Source organism: Onychomys torridus, chromosome 8 (genome assembly GCF_903995425.1).
Source record: "Onychomys torridus chromosome 8, mOncTor1.1, whole genome shotgun sequence".
NCBI lineage: Eukaryota > Metazoa > Chordata > Mammalia > Rodentia > Cricetidae > Onychomys > Onychomys torridus.
This window is the reverse complement of record NC_050450.1, coordinates 60707134-60727947: the sequence shown is the minus strand read 5'-3', so window position 1 is coordinate 60727947 and position 20814 is coordinate 60707134. Positions and strand designations below refer to the sequence as shown.

The 20814-nt window shown below is 47.9% G+C and overlaps 1 protein-coding gene across 10 annotated transcripts in view; it reads left to right on the top strand.

Annotated features, from left to right (window-relative positions):
- Kiaa0753 (KIAA0753 ortholog) overlaps window positions 1-5544 on the top strand; it is a 51471-nt gene extending 45927 nt beyond the window's left edge. For 9 of the 10 annotated variants that reach the window (XM_036194849.1, XM_036194846.1, XM_036194850.1 and 6 more), the window contains 3 exons: window positions 98-218; window positions 648-872; window positions 4098-5544. In XM_036194849.1, the coding sequence (XP_036050742.1) occupies window positions 98-218; window positions 648-872; window positions 4098-4215 (464 nt within the window). In that variant the 3' untranslated portion in view covers window positions 4216-5544. Of the gene's footprint in view, window positions 1-97; window positions 219-647; window positions 873-4097 lie in introns of those variants that run through there. The other variant, XM_036194855.1, reaches the window with a different exon arrangement.
- The last annotated feature ends 15270 nt before the right edge of the window (window positions 5545-20814 follow it).

The following is a 20814-nucleotide window of genomic DNA, read 5'->3' as shown; positions in this document are numbered from 1 at the left end:
AGGAAGATGGCTGTGACTTCTCAAAGTTCACTAGCTACCACCACACTCTTACGAGGGACACATTTGACATCAGTCATTTTATGCCTGTCCTTTCTAGACCAGAACAACCCAGCAGTAAGTGAAAGACCTCTGGCTCCCCATCCAATCAAGATCACTAAGACAGCAACTCCCAAGGATCCAGCTGTGAAAATCTTGTTAGAGAGGCCCTGCAATGCCAAGTAAGTGGCAGTACATTGTGATTTTTTTCTAGTTGGTGGCATTGGGTGTAGTTAAATTCTGCATCCCTTTAGTTCCAACAGAAATTGTTTGGAGCAAGTGAGTTCTTGCAGACTCTGAGGAGTCAGTAAGACAGTGGTTCTGTGGTGGGCATTGAACACTTGCATTGTAAGGAAGCCTCTAGCACCTAGCATTTAGCTAGCTTTCACTCTGGCACTTAGTGTGCTGACACTTAGTGTGAGTTCTATTTCCTCCTGCTCCTGGATCAGGAGCACCTGCAGTGTTGAGGATTAGTGTGATTGGAAGAGAAGTGGGCAATGATGGTAGAATGCTGAGTTTTGTTCAGTATGAGGGGGACAAACCCCTGTGGTACAGGAACAGCTCACCCTTGCTTACATTTGGATGCCTCCATCCTTCTTGTGTGTTCTCAGCTCACTGGATGAAAGTATGGGAACAGAGGAGGAACCAGAGAAAAGAGAGGCCCCCTTTTCCTCCATCGGAGAAGATCTGTATCAGAAAGAAGGCCGAACTCCCCTCTTTGTCCCTCCAGGGATGCGGCACAGCATTGGTGATTACTGTAGCCAATTTGAGCAGTTCCTACGGATCATATCTCATGAGGCTGTAGGCTCCTTCAACCCATGGCTAATAGCTGAAAGGTCAGTAAAGTTTCCGTGTCTCTCTTATAGGCCAAGGACCAAATCCTAGACTTGAAGAGAAGCTGGAGAAAGGACGAGCTGAGGTCTTAATCATTGCTTTGGGGTTCCAGTGGCTGCTCCTGGCTTGGCGGGCAGCCTCCTCTGTGAACTGCTATTCTTCTGATACAGGAAGCCATGAAAACATCAGGGCTCTGCCACCTGGAGGAGCAGAGTGCCCTGCAGTTTCCTCTCAGGCAGACTGTCAGGCCAAGCTCAGGGAGCCATAAAATGTTGTAGACTGGGGGACTTAAAACAACAAGAATGTCTTTCACAGTCTGGAGGCTGGGAGTTATCTAAGGTCAAAGTGTCTGGTGGGTGTCCCCTTCCTGCTCTGTTCTCTGGTGACAGAGGTTCTCTATCCTCTTGGGGCACTGTTCCCATCTACCTTGTGACCTCATTTGGGCTTCATCACCCTCCAGGCCCAGGCATCATATGGAGTCAGGGCTTCACATATGAACACAAATACTCCAGTCAGGGCTCCGTTCTTGACGCTGTTCTTGAGGCTTGAACTCCTTCAGAGGGCACAAGTGGTGCTGGGCAAGAATAGCCATTATCCAATCCTCAGTCTGAGACACACTGGCCTTGACAAGCAGCTAGCTTCTGACCGCACTAGTCCTCATTCACCTCTCTCCTGTACCTCCAGGGACCTCCAAGTACTGCTTTAGTACAAGTGCAAGGTGGTGGTTATCCTTGAGCGAAATAGTAGATTGCTTGTATCTTTCTTAAGTTTGAAACATGCTTGTTTTCATTCTTATATTATATATTTATGAGCTTTTGATATCCTGCACAGCTTCTCCGTAAGTTATTGGAGCCCATGTGCTGCCCTGGGGCAAGAAAGAAGACTTAGGACTTCAGGGAACCTGGATTCCAACATGGGACATCCAGAAAAATGTCAAAACCATTTCAAAAGCAATTGTGCTTAAGCATAGGAAGCAGCCAGTTCAGATTGGAAGAGGAAGACGGGACAGGTCAGGAAGGATGTTGCTTTGAGGCAGAGTGAAGAAAGTTGAAAGAAAACCTCACACCATATGCCACCTGCTGTGCCAAGTGAATGAGAAGTGCCCTGTGTTTCCTTTGTAGTTTAGTGGAGAAGCAGTGATAGGAATATAGAGAGGGAAGCAGATACAAAGACTGGTCACTTCCAGAAATGACACATTTCTGCTTCCAGAAATGATACACATGGTGATTTGAACCACCTCTCCCCTGAGGATAACTGTTAATAGAAAAGCTGGATTAAAAATAAAATGTATACACTTGACAGCATCTAGGTACTAACTAGGTAATGAAGAATAACTAAGTCAGGACCATGGAGAAGACAGGTGCTCAGCCCACAGTATGGTGCTGAATGGTTCACTCTGGAGGAGAACACATCCATAGCCTCCTTAGGTCAGAAAACAGAGGTTAGAATCAAGTGGTGCAATATTACTGCCTTGTAGAGTTTCTTTACTTCATTGTTGGTGGTGCTGGTGTCAAATCCAGGACCTTGTACATTCTAGGCCAGCCGTCTACTGCTGAGCTACATCCCCAGACCTTGTATTACTTCTGCTTGAGGCCTTGAAAGCTTGCATTCTCTGCAAGTGCAGGTGACCTGGATATATAGGTCTTCTTATGGACTTTACCCAATGCTACATCTTCTCAGTTGCTGAGGTGACTCTGGATTCTCTTGTTCCCCAGGCTCCATATATAAACAAACGTATTTTCTCTGGAGGAAAATCATGTCATCATGGGAGACTTAATTTATTTCTATAATTTTCAAAAGCAGTGTCTATTTGATAGTAAAAATAGCCAGACAGGAGAGAGAAACAATAGTTAACGGCACATCCACACCAGCTCCAAATAGGGACGCTGTTTACAGACCCAGATAACTGCCTGTGTGGCCATAGAAATAAAAGACACAACTCAGAATTTTGCCAGAGGACTGGGAGCTCATCAAAATCCAAACATACATCTAAAGATAAAAAATACACTTTCTGAAAGGAGGAATGTACTCGATAGGCTCAATAGCAAATTAGATTCAACAGAAGAGAAACTTGGAGTGGCACAGAAAGGCAAAATTAAAGATGAAAGTCAAGACAGGAGGGTCGGGAACATAGAAGACCAAGCAGTACAGTCTAATATATGTGAGGTTATGGTCTTTGCAGGAGAGGAGAGAAAGAAAATGAGTCTGAAACAATATCCAGAGAGATAATGGCTGTCGTCTCCAAAGGAACAAGTCATGAAGACATAGGAAAACAAAACGTAGGCAGTCTGAAAATATCCCTATATATTTACCTATTAATTATGGAGGGAAAATAGTGATTCATAAGGAAGAAGCCTGGCAGACATCACCACAACTGAGTGATCAAAATCAGTAGTCATCAGTAAAAGGAAGAGCACTTGGGGGCACAGTAGCCCTCTTTTGAAATCTGTTCCAAAAATATGTGGCTGACAGTGGTTGTAAGGGAATACTAGACAACCCCTGATACAAGGACAGTGTGAGAAAAAAAAAAAGAAGAACTTTACTCTTCAAGAAATGTTATGGTCGTGAAAGGGAGACTGAGGAACTTATTTTAAATGAAAGTATCTAAAGAAACGTGACAACTAAATAGCCTGGATTGGATCCTGAAAGATAAAAAGGTTTAATGGCATTGTTTAGATGATCGGCAAGGTTTGAGTAAAGTCTGTAGGTAAGATTAGCTAATGGTTTATAGTGATGTTACTACAGCTGTCTGCATGGTGTCTTTTCCAGGACACATGGAAGTTCTTGAGGGATACCAGGTCTGCAGCATACTCTGCAACAGTTTTAAATGAAGAAGGCTGTGTATTGTGTGTGCATGCATATGTTTAGGTAGAGACATCTGGGATTTGGAGGACCTTGCCCTTTCCCACAGAGAAAGCATGCACCTTCGCTGAGCTAGGGCTGGGCTGTGGCCAGTTCATTCATTTCCAGTCACCTCTAATGTCAGCATCTCAAGGGTGAGGGCCATTTGTCTTTTGATGCTTCGCAGGACTTGGGGATGTGGGTGCTACCATCTTAATACCTGGGAGAGCCAGGCTCCTCACCTATTTCTTCTCCAGAAGTGTCTTCACTCTTCTGGGCTTCTGGATCTCCACACAATTTCCAAGTTGATTTACTAGGTTTTCATGAATACTGGACAGCTCTGTGTTTGGCTGCCCACGCCTTCAGCTGTGTCCTTTGTCTTCCAGCTTTTCAGATGAGCTGGTAGATGAAGCCCTGGGGGCCGTGGCTGCGGAGCTGCAGGATGTGTGTGAAGACTATGCAGAAGCTGTGTTCACCTCAGAGTTCCTAGAGGCTGCTACATGAAAGCTGGCCAGGCAGGGCCCTCATATCTCAGGAGGAGAGACAGCACCACCCTGTGCCAGCCCATGGGGAACCTTTGTCCTCAGCTGCCCACTGAAGGGAAACGCCAGTGAGGTCATCCTCACTCTGTATTCTCTCCTTGTCTTAGCAGTGGTTCTGGAAGTTATAACAGGATGGGTTATGTTTCTTAGTGCCTGAGGAACATGAGAGGATTATAATGAGACAATATTTTCAGAATGTGTAATTTTCTTGCTGAAATGGTGTGTTCATTCCTCTGACTCAGTTTGAAGATCAAAATGTTTTGAAAGGTAATGGATAAAGACATTTCACATAGGAATCCCAACTTCAGTTGAACCACAGGGGAGGGCCTATCAGTGCTAACCCAAATGCAGTCACTGTCTGCTCCCAGCACCTGGCTCCTGGTAAATGTATTCCTCACATTGTCACTGGTGCTGTCCTGTGAGGACACCTCTCCCTACTCGGGGGCAACCAACATGGAATGCAGAGTGTAGTGATGCCACCAAGCCTCTCAATTGTAGGAGTGGGCAGTCCGACACACGGACCAAACACCTTCCCCAAGTTTTACGTCCTAGGGGATTTTTCATGTTTTCAGTTCCTTGGAGTCATTTATTGCCATTTTGATACATGCAGGTATGAAAAACATTTCTCTGAGCGCAGGAAGTTTGAGGCTAGGAGAGGGCAGGCCTTCCCCATGCCAGCTCACTCTCCCAGAGGGCAGAAGTTCCTCTCCACACCACAGAGCATCCCGTCTGAAGGAGGGAGCCAGGTGGGTGACTGGAAGACTTTTGGACTCTCCAGGGGACCGAAGATGCCCATATGGCCTTTTGAAGGCTCGTAGGTCCTGGTGCTAAGATTTTCAGAAACTCTGAATTGAGAAAAAGAAGTGTGTATAAAAATAAGACAACTGCCTGAAAAAAAGCTTGCCTGGGTCAGTTATCTGGGTGAGGTTTGGTGCAAGAAATGGAAGAGCAGAGGGAAAGACGCACCCAAGGACTCACCTGAGTCTGGCTGCTGCAGACGCCCTAAGTAGCCTCCTGTGGTTGTTCCTAAGGTATCAGAAGTTCAGGTGATGAGTTAAGCTGCTTGGTCACACTTATTTGTACAAAACTGATTTTTGTTTGATGTTTTCTTGTTTAATGTTGTATAACCTCAGAATGTAAAGGATATCTAGGGTTCATAGTCTTCAGTTGGAGAGTTAGACATGTGCACTTGAGCCAGTAAAGCCCTTGTCTTGGTAGTATAAAGTATTTGTGTGGCAGTTTTTACTGTGATGATTTAAAACAAAAATAAACTTGGTATTTTAAATTGTGATCATGTCTATTTGAAATAATTTACATCTTCTTTTTCCCACAGGCAATGTGAAATGGGATTTACAGAAACCACTGAGAATACTTTTGTATTTGATATGAACATAGTGGACTATTTGCCACCTCAGAGAAAAATAAATGCTAATAAAACCTAACATTTATTGAGCACATACTAGAATATTGCTCTAAGGTGTTCCCTCACTAACTCAATACTTGTGTACTCTGTGTGAGACAGATACCACCATATCCCATTAGTAGATGAGAGCAGGAAGGGAGAAATTGGGCAGCTAGTCTGTGCTCGTGGAGTCACTCACTCCCAAGATTACTGTGTCACTCGTGCCTGCTCCTGCCTCTCCTTGTCTCTAGTGTCCTAGACACTGCTTCTGGAGCAGTGCCTTTGCTAAGTACTTCTTTCTGAGGCCTGTCCTTGCTGGTGACCTGCTGTGCCAGGTGACCCCCACAAGCTCAGATGGATAAGCGAGCTTAACCTCTGCTTTGTGCCCAGGTCTGCTTCATAGCCCAGACCCTTGTGGCTCTTGGCAGCCACAGTAAGACACAGAAGTAAACTATAAGAAATAAGAATTTGGAAATGAGAATTAGATCCTCTGACTTTAGATGCTCTTGCATACAGCCTGGCAGCCAGACCACTAGAAGTTTTGCTTTGTGAAAAAGGGCTGAGCACGTGTGAGTCATTCTCTAACTGCCTTCAGTTTTCTCATGGCCTAGTCACAGCCTGTTTTGGAGAGCCATGCGTGAGTTGAGTGTGTTTGTGTTGCCTGAGCTCCCCCAGTTTGCTGAGCTGCTTGTGTGCTCTGTAGTGTTCCTTTCCGTAGGCCAGCTTTCACTGCCAGACTGTGTCTCACCTGTTTAGTCCTCATCTCCAGTGAAGACTTCTTGAGGGCAGGAATTCTGCCTAGCACATGCTTGTTGCTCTGTAGGTTTATTCGAATTAATGTACCGGGGTGGATCACATCCACAGATATGTGTTGGCCTTGTGTGACCCTGGCAGATGGCCATATAGGAGGGAACACATTGGTCCCTAGGGTCTACTGATGTTAGCTTCCAACTCATTGTGGAAAACTTGTCTCCATCTACCTAGACTGGGGTTAGGGGGTGCCCCAGTTGCTCCCGGGCCTTAGTCAGGCTGCTCCTGTTAATTAGATGTGGGGCAGGCCGAGGGCTAGAGAACTGAGTGGGGTGCAGGTGGGAAGGTGACCCCTGCCCCTTCTCCTTGGTATGGTCACCCCTCCTGTACCAGGGTGGTGTGCTGAAGGGGAACAAGGGTGATGAAAGTTTGTACCCTCCTCCCTGGCACTAGGTCCAGGTGCCTGCCTCCCTGAACTGGGGAGCTCCAGGAAAGTGAGCAAAGGAGGCAGGGCTGGGAGGGGCCACAGTGGCCACAGGCTGCAGGTGGAAGAGCCCAAGTGAAGCAGAAGGACCACATTCAGAAGCTCCTGTGTCCTCTGAGTGCAGTTAGTGTGGCAGTTTGACACTGGTAGGAATTGCCTGCAATGGCTGAAAACCAAGGTATACCCTTACTATGGCTCCTGGTCACCGTGGAGGTACCCTTTGGAGCAGTGGTTCTCCACCTTCCTAAGCACTGTGACCCTTTAATGCAGTTCCTCATGTCAGTGACCCACCACTATAAAAATAATTTCTAATATTGCTACTGTTATGAATCATAATGTTTTCCAACGGTCCTTTGGGGGTCGCAACCCATAGGTTGAGAACCACTACTTTGGTGTTCCTCTAAGCAAGCCCCTGCTTCTTTGGGCCCATGCAAAGCAGAAGAGAAGGCGGCAGTGATGTAGCTGTATGTCCTTACCACTACTGACCTCCCATCATCTCTCAGCTGGTGCTAGAGCTGTTTCTAGTCAGTTTCAACATGGGTGTGTATTTCAGTAGCCAACAGTGTGGGCCTGGGTTGGAAGGGCTCCTGTCAGCCATGCTGTATGTTTACCCTTGGTCCTTAAAAAAACCCCTCCAAAGCTAGACTTGCTTGCTGACACCTGTGAGCAGCCCATCTTCTCCTCCCATGGGAGGACTGTGCGAGTCCCCTGTCTAGCCTGCCAGGCCTCTATCCTATAACACAGGCCCTGCTGTGCTTCCACCCAGGATCTTGTGTGTGTCTTTGGTCCAGCCAGCACTTGCACACACCCTATTAGGTGTCCCCCTAATGCTGAATGTGCCCGCTGACCTTTTTTTTTTTTTCCATCAGCGTCATATGTATCCCCAACCAAGAATGGCCCTGGAGAAGACCTTAGCATCTCCCCCTTCAGCTGCTTCTGACCTTGCTGTAGTCTCCTGCCCGGGGCACTTGTGCACAGGCCGGGCAGCAAGATCCAGTCTTTTCCTGGTAGAATCATTCATTTCTCTGGCCCTGGGTCCTCCAGCTTTGGTCTCTCCCTGTTCCCACTCCACTACCATAAAGTCCTCTGTGGGGAGCCTCCGAAGCCCTGCCGTGCGGTTCCTGAGGTGCCTTTGCACTATCCGCAGGCCAGCCAGGAGGCATCATGGCGGCATCTGGGGGTGGGGCTGAGAAGTGGGCTGCTCATCACCTTTTGTGTTCTGACAGCCCTTCTATTACGCACACCTCTGCTCCCAGGCACTGAGGCCCTTTGCTTGCTTCCACTGCAGCCCTCCACCCTGTCCCCTTCTGCGTTCCCTCTTTGGGTTTCATGCCTCCACTTGCCAGGCGCCCTCCCTCCCTCCATCTCTATCCTGGTCCCTGCCTCCCTACCCAGGATTTTTCCTCCTCAGCTTTTCCCAAGTCCCCCCCCCCCCCCCCCCACGCACACCACCACGTGTCCACTCCTCTGACTTCCTGGTCTTGGTGAGGTCTCCTAAGACCTCCCGTTCATAGGCTCCAAGTCACTAGGCTGTACCAAGAAGCCCCATATGGAGCCTTCAGTCCCCCAGTCTGCCTCTCAGTGCCTGAGAGTTCGTGGGCATGGGAAATTCCAAGAAATTTCAGGCTCAGAAATCTGTGTTCCAGGGGGGCAAGAGTACTCAAGTCCTCATGCTCACCAAGTTGAAGCTATATTTGACCTAGAAAAACTTGGCAAACACTGGTTACTCAGGTGCACACAGGAAGCAGGGACCATGGAGACTGGACCAGCTACCCAAATGTTTGTAGAATTCTTCAGGATCCTTAAGACCTCCCAGGAGAGCCACAGCTCCAAGGTACCCCGAGAGATTAGAGGGTTTTCATTATCACTGATACCTAATGGAGTTATCCAGAGCAAGGGCAGCTGTACATGTTCTTGGGTTTACCACCAGCTCACATCTACCCTGTCTTAAAACTCCCAGGTGCATTATATATATATATACACACATATACATATATACATATACATACATACATACATACATATATACATATATATATACACACACACACACACACACACACACATATCTGGGTCATATAACAGCCCCTTTATGTACCGGTAGTGGTTTGTGGTTGACATCCCTGTATGTACTGGTAGTGGTTTGTGGTTGACATCCCTGTATGTACTGGTAGTGGTCAGGTGGTTGACATCCCTGTAACCCCCATACCTTAGTTTCCTCATCTGTAATGTGGACAAAAAACACACCTGCCCCAGGTTATCGTGAAGATGAGAGGATATGAAAATAGCGATCAGCACCTGGCCGTAAGTTCTGATATTTAGTCATTGTTAGGGTTTTTGTTTTGTTTTTTGGTTTTTTGTTTGTTTGTTTTATTTTGTTTTTTCGAGACAGGATTTCTCTGTGTATGCCTTTCCTGGAACTCTCTTTGGAGACCAGGCTGGCCTCGAACTCACAGAGATCCGCCTGCCTCTGCATCCTGAGTGCTGGGATTAAAGGTGTGTGCCACCACCGCCCGGCCCACTGTTAGGTTTCTTACAGAACCTGTTAGGAGAGGGCCTTGGCATGCACCAAGCAGCTGGGCTCAGAATGTGCTCCTGGCCTCTTTCATTGCTTTTTTCTGCTCACTGTCCTGCGAGGAGCCTTGCCATGTCCTTCCGTCTGCACACCTGGTAGTGCTTCTCTAGCTTTGTTCTTTTCTGCCCTGGGCAGCACATCTGGGGCCTCTCCAGCTGCTCTGCTGTCCTGCCTCAGACCCCCATCCTTGTCTAGGCCCTAAGAACTTTCTAAACTGGATCACAGCCTTACGTAGTAGATGCAGTATCAGTTGTCCCATTTTACAGATGGAAAAGTCGAAGCTTATGGACTTGATTCGGGCCAACTAGACAGAGTGACAAACCCAGAAGCATCCATCTTCATCTTTCACCTCCAGTTCCAGTTCCCATTTCATCACAGTTGTCTGGATGTCAGGGTCCAGGGGAGGGCACTGCAGTACAAGGGGACGAACACAGTATTTCAAGCCAGACTTGGTGACAGCTATTCTGTGATTGGAAAATCTCCGCCTCACGTGGCTTCAGTTTCATCTGTAGAATGGGTTAATACTGTCCATATCGGTGTTAGTGTGAGAATCAAACGAGGTGGTAGAATTATAGCACTTGGCTGCACCCGGGTGATGGAGTGACTTGATTGTTACTCTTACAGAGACCAGCTTCAGGCAAGGTCCAGCCTAAGCGAGAAAGTAGGGGGCAGCGGAGGCAGATTAAGATAGAAAGGATGAAAATAGTGCCAGCAGCTAGCCTAGAACATGGGCTCTGTGGCAGGCTGCCTCAAAAAGAAGATATATGGCTCAGTCGCCCTCATCTGCTCGGAACCAAGCACAGTGGCAGTCATACAGCAGGGCCGCAGTAACTACTCGCTCCCACTAAGAATGAAGACTGCACTTGGATTTGACAGCTAGTTGATCTAAGAGTCGTCTACTTGAGAGCTGTAGCTCAGTGGATAACATGCTTGCTCAGTGGGAAGCATGCTCAAAGCCTCAGGTTCAACCCCCAGCACCAAATAGCACATTGGTGCACATCTGTAATCCCAGCACAGAGGAGCTGGAGACGGGAGGATCAGAAATTCAAAGTCCTACATGGAGCCACATGGGTACCAACAGCCAATTTAGCATTCACGGCACAAAGACCTTCATCTTTCCAAGATGGCCCCTGGCCTATCTCATTGGCATTGGCCTCTTCCAGTAATGAGACACAGTCCCATCTAATCCCTGTGCTCTGATTGGTCAGGTCAGAGACACCCGTCTTCTGGAACAGAGGATGGCTCACCATCATCTCAGTAACATGACTGCACCTGGGTGGGAAACGTAGACAGGAAGAGTTGGTGGTAGCCAAGCAAAACCAGCCAGGAAATGTGCCTGAAGCGTGCTAGCTCCCTGGTGGAGGTCATAGCGCAGTCACTTGGCACAGGAAGACCCAAGGTTCAGTTCCCAGCACAGAAGCAAAACAAACACACCATTGTCTCTAGATGAGGTAGCAACAAATCGCAATTTGTGCTAATGTTAAAGTTCACTGTGTTTATAGAAACACAAACGCGGGCAGGATGAAAATGGAGCTGAAGCAAAAGGAAGAAAAGGGGGGATTCATTTCTACTGAATGAGGATGGCAGTTGGTTCAAATTAGACCTTGAACAGTAGATAGTTCAGACTGTCCTCATCAAGGAAGAGGGCAAGGGCTCGCCAGCAGAGAGGACTGCACAGATGAGGCTCTAGTGTCCTGAGGAAGGTAGACACAGGTGTGAGTGTACGACATGGTTCAGACAGCATGGGTGCCGGAAGGTTTCAGCTGAGGCCTCTCCACAGCACCTCAGTGCAGGTGACCAGGAGAGCTCCTGGACTCGGGAGGCTGGCTGGATAGTAGGTGGCGACAGTGCCTTCAGCCTTCTTCTTTTTTTCCTTTCTGGCAAGGAATTTCATCCAGCTTCAAGAAGATGCCCTTGAACTTGGAATGGGCAGCTCCCTCCACCCCGTCCCTCCCTTCCCTTGAAATCGAGGTTTGCCCTAGATTGCCTTCCAGCTCTCTAATCTTTATTCCAGGTCTAAGTGGGGGTGTCTACTGGGAGCCCCGGGCCCTTGCCAAGTGCTCCATCTGTGTTAATCAATCCTTCTGAAACCCAAACCCGCACACGCTCCAGCCTCACAATAAACGTGGAAAGAGTCTGTAGGCGCCTGGCTTTTATGGCGAATGAGAAAATGGATTGAGAACAATGGGAACTGTGCTAAGGGCACTGCAGAGGAGCAGATGCTGAGGACTGAGTGGCCGTGTCAGGGGCAGGTAAGCTGCAAGACAAAGCCCCTGCAGGCTTATTCTGTCAGCTCTCTGGCTTGTCTGCTCTGTGTGATGGAGGAGTCCTGGCGATTAAAAGACCCTGCCCAATCTCTTCTCGGCCCTCCCAGCCTTTGTCACTCATTTAGGTGGCTCTCTGGCCAGCATTTGCTTTCAGAAATTCCAGGCGTGTGTGCTAAGTGCGGGGTCACCTGGATAGTCAGGTCTTCGTGTGAACAGTCCAGGCCAGGGCTTTGGGACCTGTTCTTTCTCTGTCAATGTGTCTGGTCCTCCGTCCATTCAGAGCTGAGGCCTGTTACGGCTGGGAGGCTGCTGCTGCTGCTGCTGCTGCTGCTGCTGCTGCTGCTGCTGCTGCATTGTCTCATGATCTGAATGTGTGACAGGCCACCTGAGCCTGAGAGACAGGATGCTGACCAGAGAGCTCACCAAAGCTTTCAACTAACTGGTAGCTGTTCACAGCTCCTAGTCAGGAGCAAGCCCCCCGGATTCCCCCACATGGACTCCAGGGACTGTTTCCATCTGAAGAAAGGGATCAAAGCAGGGGTTATTGCTAATCTGAAATGTCAAGATCCCTTTTAAACCTGATCAAACCTGGCATGCTAGGAGTACAAGTGTAAGCAAGCTCAGGCAACACCAAGTCCATGGCCAGTCTGAACAGCTCTGGGAGACCTTGTCTCAGAAGTAAAACGGGGATGAGGTAGATAGAGCTCAGGGGTAGAGCCATTATCTAGCACGTGCGAGGTCCTAAGTTGAATGGTAGCACCGAGGAACAGACAAAAACCTGGTCAAAGCCCTGGATCCCTAGGGGAAACACAGGTAAATGCACAAACCAATAGTCACATAAAAATAACCACATCGGGGAGCGGCGGTGGCGCACACCTTCAATCCCAGCACTCGGGAGACAGAGCCAGGTGGATCTCTGTGAGTTGAAGGACAGCCTGGGCTACAGAGTGAGATCCAGGACAAGCACCAGAACAACACAGAGAAACCCTGTCTCAAAAAAACCCCAAAATAAACAAACAAACAAACAAACAAATAATTAAATAGATAAATAAATAAATAAATAAATAGCCACACATATACACAAGCACATGCATGACTATATGTGTAACGTAAATGCACATGTGTTTCTTTATACACACACTTGCATGGATGTATATATGGCCTTGTATGCACAAATACATGTACACATAAGATCTCTTGTCCAGTTTTAGGGCCTGGGATCCCCAGGTCCAGGCAGGCCAAGCCTCAGGTTATGCACCCAGAAGCAATGATTCCAAGTCCTGGCCCCACCCCTTCAACATACTGAAGTGATTTATGCATGTCCTTTGCACCAAACATTTTCCAGTATCCTACCCAGAGGCAGGGGGTTTTGTGGGGGAGGTGTTATTACTCTCTTGTCTACAGATAAGAACAGAAGCCCAGAGTGGAGCAGGACTCCCAGGAAATCACAGAAAACAGTGTGTGTGTGTGTGTGTGTGTGTGTGTGTGTGTGTGTGTGTGTGTGTGACAGAGACAGAGACAGAGAAGACCTCCAGTCATCTTCCCAGCTTGTGGCTGGTTCCACCTCACCAACATTTCCTCTGACTGGTTAGCTATTGCTTATTCATCATGCACGAAACAAAAACCAATTCATACCCCCACCCCAGGAATTTATAATGCTTTCACTGATGGGGTGAAGGGTAGAGGGGAGGAGCGAGAAATCCACTTCCTGGTTGAGGTCCACAGGATTTTGGCCTAGTGCTTATGGTTAAGATCTGTTTAAGATGGCTTGCCTCTGAAAATCCTAGATGTTCCTATTTCCCAAAGAGGAACTGTTTCAATGTCCTGATATTGAAAACTTCACAGCCTATAGTAGCCCCAACGTGACACCCACAGCCCTTTTGCTGGCCTGGCTAGGGTGCTGGACATCTGGAGGCCAGGACCCCTGGGCTGCAGTTTCCTGTGGAGGTACACTAGATCCCTTTCTGCTGAGTGTGCTGCTGAGTGCCTACTGCAGGTTCAGAGTACCTGGCTCAGCTCACTTGCCCACTACAAGGTGTGTGTGTGTGTGTGTGTGTGTGTGTGTGTGTGTGTGTGTGTGTGTGTGTGTGTGAAGGGGTGGGGATGGGGAGGCCACTGTGTTTCCCGAAGCTTTCTATAGCCTTTAACCTTGGCAGGGCTTTGAGGGGTTGTTGGGTCAACGAGATGAACCTGCTCCCAGTGTCTTGTTTGGAATTCATGGTATTAGTTCCCGTCACACTTTTATTGGTCCTGGCTGCACTACTCCTTCCATGTTATAGCTCCTGGATTTCCAGGTCTTCAACCTAGGATGTACTCATCCAGTCTAGCGTTGGCCAACCAGGCCTGGCCTGAATGAGCAATGCAAAATGATGTTCCTTCCTGAGCCTTTGGCTTTCAGATCATTTTAGTTAGGTCTGGTGTATTACGATGGGGGAGAGGTGCTGTCTGGCCAAGACCTGCCTCAGTTCCTGTCTACTTTCTAAGCCATTCCTTGGGGTTTCCTGCAGATTGCTTACTAACTCCCTTCGGACTCCTAGGGCCCAAGCCTGTTCCTTACAATGGGAGTCATTTGTCATTTGAACCTCCGATGACTTCTCCAAGCCATGCAGCCTGAACAGTAGACATGAGGCCTTCCCTGGCGGCAGGGGCTGGAAAAGGAACTTTCTTTTGGGCATAGAGAAGGAAGAAAGGAAGGAAGGAGAGGAGACAGACAGACAATTGCTCTTCCACTGTGTGTGTGTGTGTGTGTGTGTGTGTGTGTGTGTGTGTGTGTGTGTTGTATGCACATATATTTACACATGTGGGGGCAAATATGGGGTTCACATGCATGTGGAGGACCAAGACTAACTTCTGGTATCTTCCTCAACCATTTTCAACCTTATATATGGAGGCAAGGCCTCTTAATTGAACATAGAGCTCTCTGATTCAGCTAGTCTAGCTGGCCAGCTTGTTCAGGGGTTCCCCTGTTTCTGCTTCTCAAATGCTGGGGTTGCAGGCAGTCCAACACACCAACACGAGTGCTGGGAATCAAGTCCAGTCCTCATGCTTTCATGGCAAGTGCTTTTCCTGCTGAGCCATGTAGCATGAATCTTAAAAGTCTTATTAATAAAATCAAACCTGAGGCCAGTTATTGGGGTGAACGCTGGAAGATCAGAGAAGCAGAACAAACCACAGCTACCTCACCTCGCCAGTTCCTCGGCTGATCCTGTTTCCTCAGACTGGATGCCTCTGAGTCCTCATCCAGAATGGATCTCAGCTGAACTATGCTACTCCAAAGCCTAAAAGCTTAACCAGCCAAATGCTTCTAGTTTCTGGTCTCCATGCCTTATTTATCTTTCTACTTTCTGCTGTCACTCCCTGGGATTAAAGGTGTGTCTCCATGCTGGCTGTATCCTTGAACACACAGAGATCCACCTAGCTCTGCCTCCCAAGTGCTGGGATTAAAGGCGTGTGCTACCACTGCCTATCCTCCTGTTTAATATTGTAGCCGTCCTGTTCTCTGACCCCAGATAAGTTTATTTCGGGGAACACACAGTATTTCGGGGAACATAATACCAACACAGAGCCATCTTCTTGGCACTGCCTGATTGTTTGAGATGACGTCTTTTGCTGAACCTAGAACTCCCCAACTCAGCCCTACTAGTTGCCAGCCCCTGCAAAACTCCCTTCTCTGCCTGCTCAGTGCTGCTGTGCCCTAGAGAATGCTGAGGATGGGAACTTGGGTCCCCATGCTCACACAACAAGCACTTTGCTGGCAGAGCTATCTCCCCAGCACCGGGTTTGATTGGTCTTGTTTTACGGTCACCTTATTACCTGGATCTCAGCTCGTCAACCATACAGCATGGTACTGGGCACACCGGGCTGGGGTGGGATATAGCGGACAGCATCGAGTTATCCCTCTGACTAGTCAGCTCCCTCCTTAGTGTCAAGGAGGCCCCGCCTACAGGGGATTCCCTCACCAGGTGCTCCCAGCCTGTCCTTCAACACACACGGCCCCTCCCCTCTCCCTTGTAAATTCTATGACCAGAAGGGAAAGTACAGATGAACACTTCCCTTTTCAGCCTTTGCTTTCTGCCCTTAGAAACAGATTTATATAAAAATAACCAGGAGGGATTTCTAGAACCACATTCCTATTCCCCAGCAGCCTTTCTGTGCCAAGATATTTCCTTGATGGACTGCAATCCTTCAGCCTACAATTTAATTGGCACCTGCTTGGTGAAATGTCCCCCACCGAGGCTTGCTGAGCGGCTGGGAAAGGGCTGTTTCCATCTCCATGATACTGGGAGTCCCTGGGGTGTCCTTTGCCTCGGCATGTAATCTAGTATATCTTTAATAAGTGGAGTCAATTCACTTTCAAAACCCTTGTAAAAATTCAGCCTTTTAGTCATTCTGACCAGAAGCATTCAAATTGCAATATGAATAGATAGCCCCACAGCCCAGGAGATCTGCCTGGGAGACCAGCTTGGCAGTTGCATTGATAGCCTGGGAGGCCTCTGCCCAGACAAAGGCCGTCACATCTGTGCTCCAGAGAATCCTGCTGACTCAGTGCCTCTACCTGCCAGAGCACCTCCCTTGGGGATTCGGAAAACCACAGGGTCGTAGCTGAGCTGCCAAAGCTCTGAGAAACCCGTGGGACCAGTGGGCTTGTAGCAAGCAGAGACAAGGAGGCATACAGATACAGCCGGCTACAGCTGAGGCCGAGGCGGAGTTGTGGCAGAGCCCCAGTTTCTCAGTTTCCTGGAGAGAGAGAGAGAGAGAGAGAGAGAGAGAGAGAGAGAGAGAGAGAGAGACCCCGTCCGTCTGTCTGTCTGTGTGTGGCACAGGTGTGGAGATCAGAGGGCAACTTTCCACTTCAGATTCTGAGGCTTGAGTAATTGTGCTGCAAGTGTGTTTATCCGCTGAGCCATCTCACTGGTCCTCTGTCTTCCTCCCTTCTGTGGTTGAAAAGTGAGTGTGGAACTTCAAGTTGGCTTTCTTGCCGTGTCACTTAATCACACGCTGTGGAGTCTCAAGAAAGATGTGGAACCTCTCTGAGCCTTGGTTATCTTATCTCTAAATGAGCATGGTTAGAATGCCCATCTCATTCGCTTGATGTAAAAATTAAGACAGATAACAGAACACTCCTAAAACATGCTCTCCTCACCCACAGACGCCTGTTACTCTACTGTTTTTATTGCAGAAAACTGTGTTGTTACAGTAGAGACTGGAGAGCAAACACAGCCCAGGGCTTCCCAGCTGGCAGTGTTAGGGAACCAGGAGCCTCCCTCTAGGTGAAGGGATTTCTTCCCTGACAAGCTTTAAGGTGCTCTCTCTTCTCCATCTTACGCACGCTGGGCCAGGACTCTGCCACCTACCCACACCCAGCCCTGAGATTCATGCTTGGTTTTTGCTTTATTTTTTTTCTGAGCCAGGGTCTCATTTATCTCAGGGTGGCCTTGAACTTAGTACTTAGTGGGGGATGACTACAGACCCTCCTGCCCCTACCTCTAGCTTACACCCTGGGCCTTCACACATGCTAGGCAAGCACTCTGCCAGCTGTATCCATTTCTGTTGTAGAGAATATCTTTCCATTATGACTGTTGTTCAGACCCTCCATGTTTCTCCCTCTTCTCGTAAAGGTTTGTAGTGGGTACCATGTGTCCAGCATAGAGAATGAAGATATTTCTGTGCTGGGGCACAATGCGGCTGCAGCCATAGCTAGCTCTACAGGACACTCTAGCTCTAGGGAAGGGCAGTGGGGACCTGGGCTCTAGGTCTTATCATCTTACAACCAAATGAAGACATTGGTAGAATGTCCCAGTTGCTTGTGGACATAAACCATGCATGTATGAGTCCTTTCCCATGGGAACAGGCCAAGTGCAGTAGGCATTTATTACATACAGTATCACATATGAGATCTAGGTGATCCCTGCCTGATCTTTCTGTGCCTCAGTTCCCTTATCTGTCCAGTGTGAATGGCCATTAGATTATTGTCCTTATTACACTACTGTGTAGAATCCTCAAAGGTTATTTGGAGAAAATTAGAGAAATAAAAGGAAGTCCATCATGCAACAAAATTGTGCCAGGCAGTGGTGGCACACGCCTTTAATCCCAGCACTTGGGAGGCAGAGCCAGGCAGATCTCTGTGAGTTCAAGGCCAGCCTGGTCTACAGAGCAAGATCCAGGACAGGCACCAAAACTACACAGAGAAACCCTGTCTTGAAAAAAAAAACACACACACACAAAACAAACAAACAAACAAAAAATCGTATGCAGCTGGCAAAAGGAATAAGATAAATCAAATGTCCATGGGGCTGGCATTCTACTGCCCAGCATAGTGACAATGAACAGTGTTGGCATGTTTCAAATTAGCAAGGGAAGATGTTACGGATTCTCACTACAAAGAAGTGATATGTGTTTAAGGTGATGGATGTGCGATTATCCTGATTTCATCATTGAACAATGTATATACGTCTCAAAACATATATATGTCAAAAAAGGACAACCTTAAAAATAATATTAAAAAGAGGGCCAGCAAGATAGCTCAGTGAGTAAAGGAGTTTGCTGGCAAGCCTGTCGACCCACATGGTGGAAGGAGAGAACCCACTCTGGAAACTTGTCCTGATCACTCTGGATGTGGCATCCGAGCATGTACATGCTCACACACACTAAATAAAAATGTATTAACGCCGGGCGGTGGTGGCATACGCCTTTAATCCCAGCACTCGGGAGGCAGAGCCAGGTGGATCTCTGTGAGTTCAAGGCCAGCCTGGGCTACCAAGTGAGTTCCAGGAAAGGTGCAAAGCTACACAGAGAAACACTGTCTCAAAAAAAAGAAAAAGAAAAAGAAAAAAGAAAAGAAAAGAAAAGAAAGAAAGAAAGGAAGGAAGGATTAACAACATTAAAAGGAAAAGAAAAAGGCAGACACTGTCCAATGTGATATCCTTATGAAATGTCTTTCCTTTTTTTTTGAGACACGCTCTCATTGTATGTCTCTGGAACTCGTGGAGATCTGCCTGTGTCTGACTCTTCCAGAGCTTGGATTAAAGGCATGTGCCACCATGCCCCACTGTCTATATACTGTCTTAACACTTGATTGTATAGTGTCTTGGCATGCATGTCTATGGGGGAGGCTTTTGAAGTCGGACTGGAGAACATGCACATTTCAGAGAGGCTCCTTAGAGGGAGGAGGGGATTTAGTGGTAAAAGACCAGTGGTGAGAGATGCCAGGCTGCCAGAAAACACAGTAGACCCTGTTCTATTCAACCATGCTCATCTTGGGTAAAAACGAAATGACTTAGCAGTTCTTTGGACCTCCATGACCTCCTGGAGACCTCCACTCTGACTTCCACCCTGTGCCCCTGTCGTTGGCAAGACTAGTCAGAGCTAGAAACAAAGAAGGATTCCAGAGCAGCAAAGCCAGAGAGGCAAGCCTTACCCGAGGCAGGTGGACCGGAGCCATGATATGTGTAGATAACATAACATATGATGATAAAGCCCCATCTGTTACACAATCTGATAGTGACTTCTGCCCTGACTGATAGTGCTGTATTAGTAACACCACTCCACCCCACCCCCAGCCCCGCCAGTTATGTATTGTTTCTTTGGTACCCTATCATCTACAACTGTGTTTGTTTCAACATTCTAGAATTCATGATAAATAAGTGTGTGTGTGTGTGTGTGTGTGTGTGTGTGTGTGAGTGATGGGGCAGGATGGGGAGAACTGTGATCTCAGATCACCTGGAAGTGCTGGTTCCATCACTCCATGCTGCCAGGCATTTCCCAGGAGTGCAGGATACTAAGCCAATGCTGCTGGGAGTTTTAGATTTTTTTACCCAACACCAGGTAGAATTTGAGAATAACAGGACTTGCCTGGGCCCAATTTTAACGACTTGGACCTTAAACAAAGGCAAAACACAGGGCCACCTGCAGAAGAACACGAGGAGGTAAAACTGTGGGTGTCATTTCCATGGGCAGGGAAGAGGGGTCCTGGCAGAGCCACCTGGGTATGTGTGAAGTAAGCTCTCTCCCTACCATCCTTCAATTTAGAACTGCTGCATGTCACTCTGCCTCCCCCAACACCTTCTTTTCTTGAAAAACTAACTCATCACCACTTGAGACCTCCTCTCCACTCACTCTGTGGAAGTCCACAAAGGTGGAACAGATCATAGTTTCTGAAAAAACGGCAGGTGGAGATGGTTCACCCATTATCAGATGCTGGCTGTGTAAGCCGGACAACCTGAGTTTGATCCTTGGACCCTACAAGAAGGTAGAAGGCAAAAACTGCCTCCACATGCTCACCATGGTGTGTGTGTGGCATATGCTAGAATAAAAAAAAAAAAAAATCGAGCTTTTTACATTTATTTATTTATTTGATGTCATATATGTGTATAAGTGTTTTGCCTGCAGGTATGTACATGCGCCATGTGTATGTGTGGTGCTCACAAAGAGATCAGGTTCCCTGGAATTGGAATTATAGTTTGTGAGCCACTGGGTGCTGGGAACCTAACCTGGACCCTCTGGAAGAGCAGTGAGTGCTTTTAATTGCTGAACCATCTCTCCAGCCCCACAAACAATTACACACACACACACACACACACACACACACACACACACAAACCTGACGAAGTTTAGCTCAATGGGGTCTTCCTTCCTTCCTTTTTCTTCTTCCCTTCTTCCTGTCTTCTTCCTTCCTTTCAGCTGTCCTTAAACTCAGGATGATACCAGTTCAACAGACTCAGCAGGATGTTGCCAGCATCCTTTGAACACACTTGAGGAACAAGTGTCCACAGCTTGCTCTAGTAAGAGCAGCATGAAGAAACCCACTGATAAGAAAGTGCTGTGAGGTAGGGGCCTGCCTCGTCTGTGATCCTCCACACCCCGGGATGTCGAGGTTGACATTGAGGGAATTTTCCTGCTTCTTCAGGAACCCCCTGGGTACCACAGGCCTTCTTTATAGCATCTGCCTTGAGGGTAAGGTCACCATGGGTGACCACTTAACTCGGGAGACGGGGGCATCATGGAAACTGGGACATGCATGGTTCTGACCTTCCTGGGATGAAGGTGGACGGACACGCACAGTACTTGAGTCCTAGCGGCCGGGA